Source organism: Borostomias antarcticus (assembly GCF_949987555.1).
Source record: "Borostomias antarcticus genome assembly, chromosome: 28".
Classification (NCBI taxonomy): domain Eukaryota; kingdom Metazoa; phylum Chordata; class Actinopteri; order Stomiiformes; family Stomiidae; genus Borostomias; species Borostomias antarcticus.
Genome location: NC_140261.1, coordinates 5,904,017 through 5,906,516, shown reverse-complemented (window position 1 = coordinate 5,906,516; position 2,500 = coordinate 5,904,017). Strand labels below are relative to the sequence as shown.

Below are 2,500 nucleotides of genomic sequence, written 5' to 3'. Positions count from 1 at the left end.
TCCAGTTGGCTGAAGAGCTGCGCGCTCTGGTGTCCAAACAGGTAGCCTACCGCTGTGGTTCTAGTGTTAAATCAAAAAGTGACCTTCTTCTAAATATTCTCTCACGAACAACATGCCTGGCATTGCGATGCCTTCGCCTCGCAACAATCACTGCTGCCATGATCAGCGGACAGGCTGGCCGCGACACACCCCTTGCGCTTAAATACCACCACGTTTCTGAAAACGGTATTAATTTCACTTTAACTGCGTGAGGCAATTTGCGCCGATGTTTGTGAATTGGGCGGGTTTTGCAATAATGTTCATTTGCATAGAAAGGGGAACATTCTCCGCCCATATTACCTAATTTAAATATCAGCTAATAACACCGGCGCAGAGAAACGCAATGACGAACGCAACGCAGTTAACACCGTATTTCACCCTTTGCGAGGGCTTTGTGAATAGCAAACATAATTTTTGACTTATTTGCACAGGCTTTGCGTCAGGAAAAGCTGCGCAATCCTTTAGTGAATTCGCCCCTCAAGCTTTAAACAAGACAGGACTTATATCACAACATCAATTTAATACGAGCCATGATTATTATGTCTATTCCTATAATCCATTTGTCCACTAGATGGGGCCAGAGCTTCACATATCCAAACATGACCAAATTAGGAGAGCTGTTACACTTGACCCGATCTCAGTCCGTAGCATCTATAACGTTATTATATAGGCCTATACATGCGACCACAGATAACGATTGGTCATATGATTCATATATACGAGAAAAACCCCTCTGTGTTGTTTCACTTCGCTGGAAGACGGGGAATTCGTGAAAAATGCCCAACATGTGACCGGAAGCCCATCCAGTCTGCGACGCAAAGTGAAAGTGCGTCACAGAATTACTGACCTGCCGTTTCACGGAGATAATCTCCTCCGGCCATTTCATTAAAACACAACAACAGCAGTCATTCTGACCTCCGATTAAACATGGTGAAGATCGCATTCAGCTCTGCCCTGGCGCAGAAGGCGCTGGGAAAGGAGGCGTTGGTGGAGAAGGTAGGTGTTTGAGCTGAGAGCGCCGGTGCGCACTTTCTACCCGCGGCGCGGCTGATGGTGCAGAGGACATGGAGGCCTTATTCCCTTATTATTCCCTCCCCAGGGCCGCACAACCCTCTCTATCCCACTGAGCAAAGACACGTCTAAAAGACGTCTTTTAGATGTCTTTTCTGTCTTTTCCGGACGTCCAAAGACATCCAATTAGGAGCCAGAATGAAAAATTATTTAGACGTTCAGATATTGAACCTGTTCTGCACGTCCACAGACGTCTTAGAGGGGTCCAAGCCAGACGTGTGAATATTGAGGGGTCCAGCAGACGAACACACGGGGTTCAGGACCGACGGACGTTATTAAGACATGATCTGAACGTCTCCCTGACGTTGTGTGTTTGCTGGGATCTGTCCACCGGGCTGGCCCGAGCTGGACACCAAACCTACAGTCACATTTGTAGTTACTGTCTAGTTGGGAAGCTCATGTGTGTCGCATAATCGTTGTGTGCTCCTGTATGATGAGCCGAGAGCTGGGAGGTGAGTTTCCTCCATGGGCCGAGGCTGCTCTCATGGGCTCACGTTTCTAACCGCGACGTGTTTATCAATAATTCATTTAAAACAGTGAGTCTTATCATCAAGGGCGTATTTTGGATTTGATCTTTGGCGGGGACATGAAATGCGCGCAGATTTTTTTTGCATAAAAAAAAGCATCCATTTGACCTACTATGGTCAGATCTGATGATCCTGATGGATTATGTTTTAACCTCCTGAACTGATCATGCGTTTGGCCCACATGTGCACTTGCTGCATACACATTAATAACCGATAGGGTTCAAAACACGTACCTAAACATTACATGTCTGGTTTGTTTACTGACGTTATGCAATTCAGTGCGTTAGGTAAGTGAGCCTCATGGCTCAAATCTTGCTGTGTTTGTAATGGTAGGCAAGACGCTGCCGTACGGAATTGTCCCGTATTGAAAAATAAAATGCACTTTAAATACTGAATCAATAAGAGACGCGAGGAACTTGTGTATTTATGTGCACAGAACCTATAGTGTTGACGGAGTCTGAGCTTTGTAGCCGCGCAACCAAATTCAACCATACAGCCAGCCTCTCACGCGTCACCACGGAACGGCCAGCCAATCATATTAGAGATATCGGGCTGTAGGCGGAACGAGTAGAGAAGGAGATCTGTTAAGCGTTTGTGTACCAAATGATTGCTGGGGACAATTCAGCAGACTCTGAATATTGATGGGGACATGTCCCCAGCGTCCCCCCTAAATGCTACACCCATGCTTATCATATTAACACTGCACCCTCAAATAGCACTGTTTTCAAGACATGTATTATTATTGGTGTGTGTGTGTGTACTGTCTGTGTGTGTGTGTGTGTGTGTGTGTGTGTGTGTGTAGGACCCTGAGCTGGCGTCTGCATCGCGGGGCAGTGAAGGGTCCACAGGTCGCTGTCTCCTGA

General features: G+C 46.7%; 1 protein-coding gene across 1 annotated transcript in view; it reads left to right on the top strand.

Moving 5' to 3' along the window:
• Window positions 1–871: 871 nt before the first annotated feature.
• LOC311326551 (integral membrane protein 2A-like) overlaps window positions 872–2,500 on the top strand; it is a 5,103-nt gene continuing 3,474 nt past the window's right edge. Inside the window, exons 1-2 of the mRNA XM_084459459.1 lie at window positions 872–1,035; window positions 2,440–2,500. The exon at window positions 2,440–2,500 is cut by the window's right edge and continues 77 nt beyond it. Coding sequence (XP_084315585.1) covers window positions 967–1,035; window positions 2,440–2,500 — 130 coding nt within the window. The 5' untranslated portion in view covers window positions 872–966. The remainder of the gene's footprint in view (window positions 1,036–2,439) is intronic.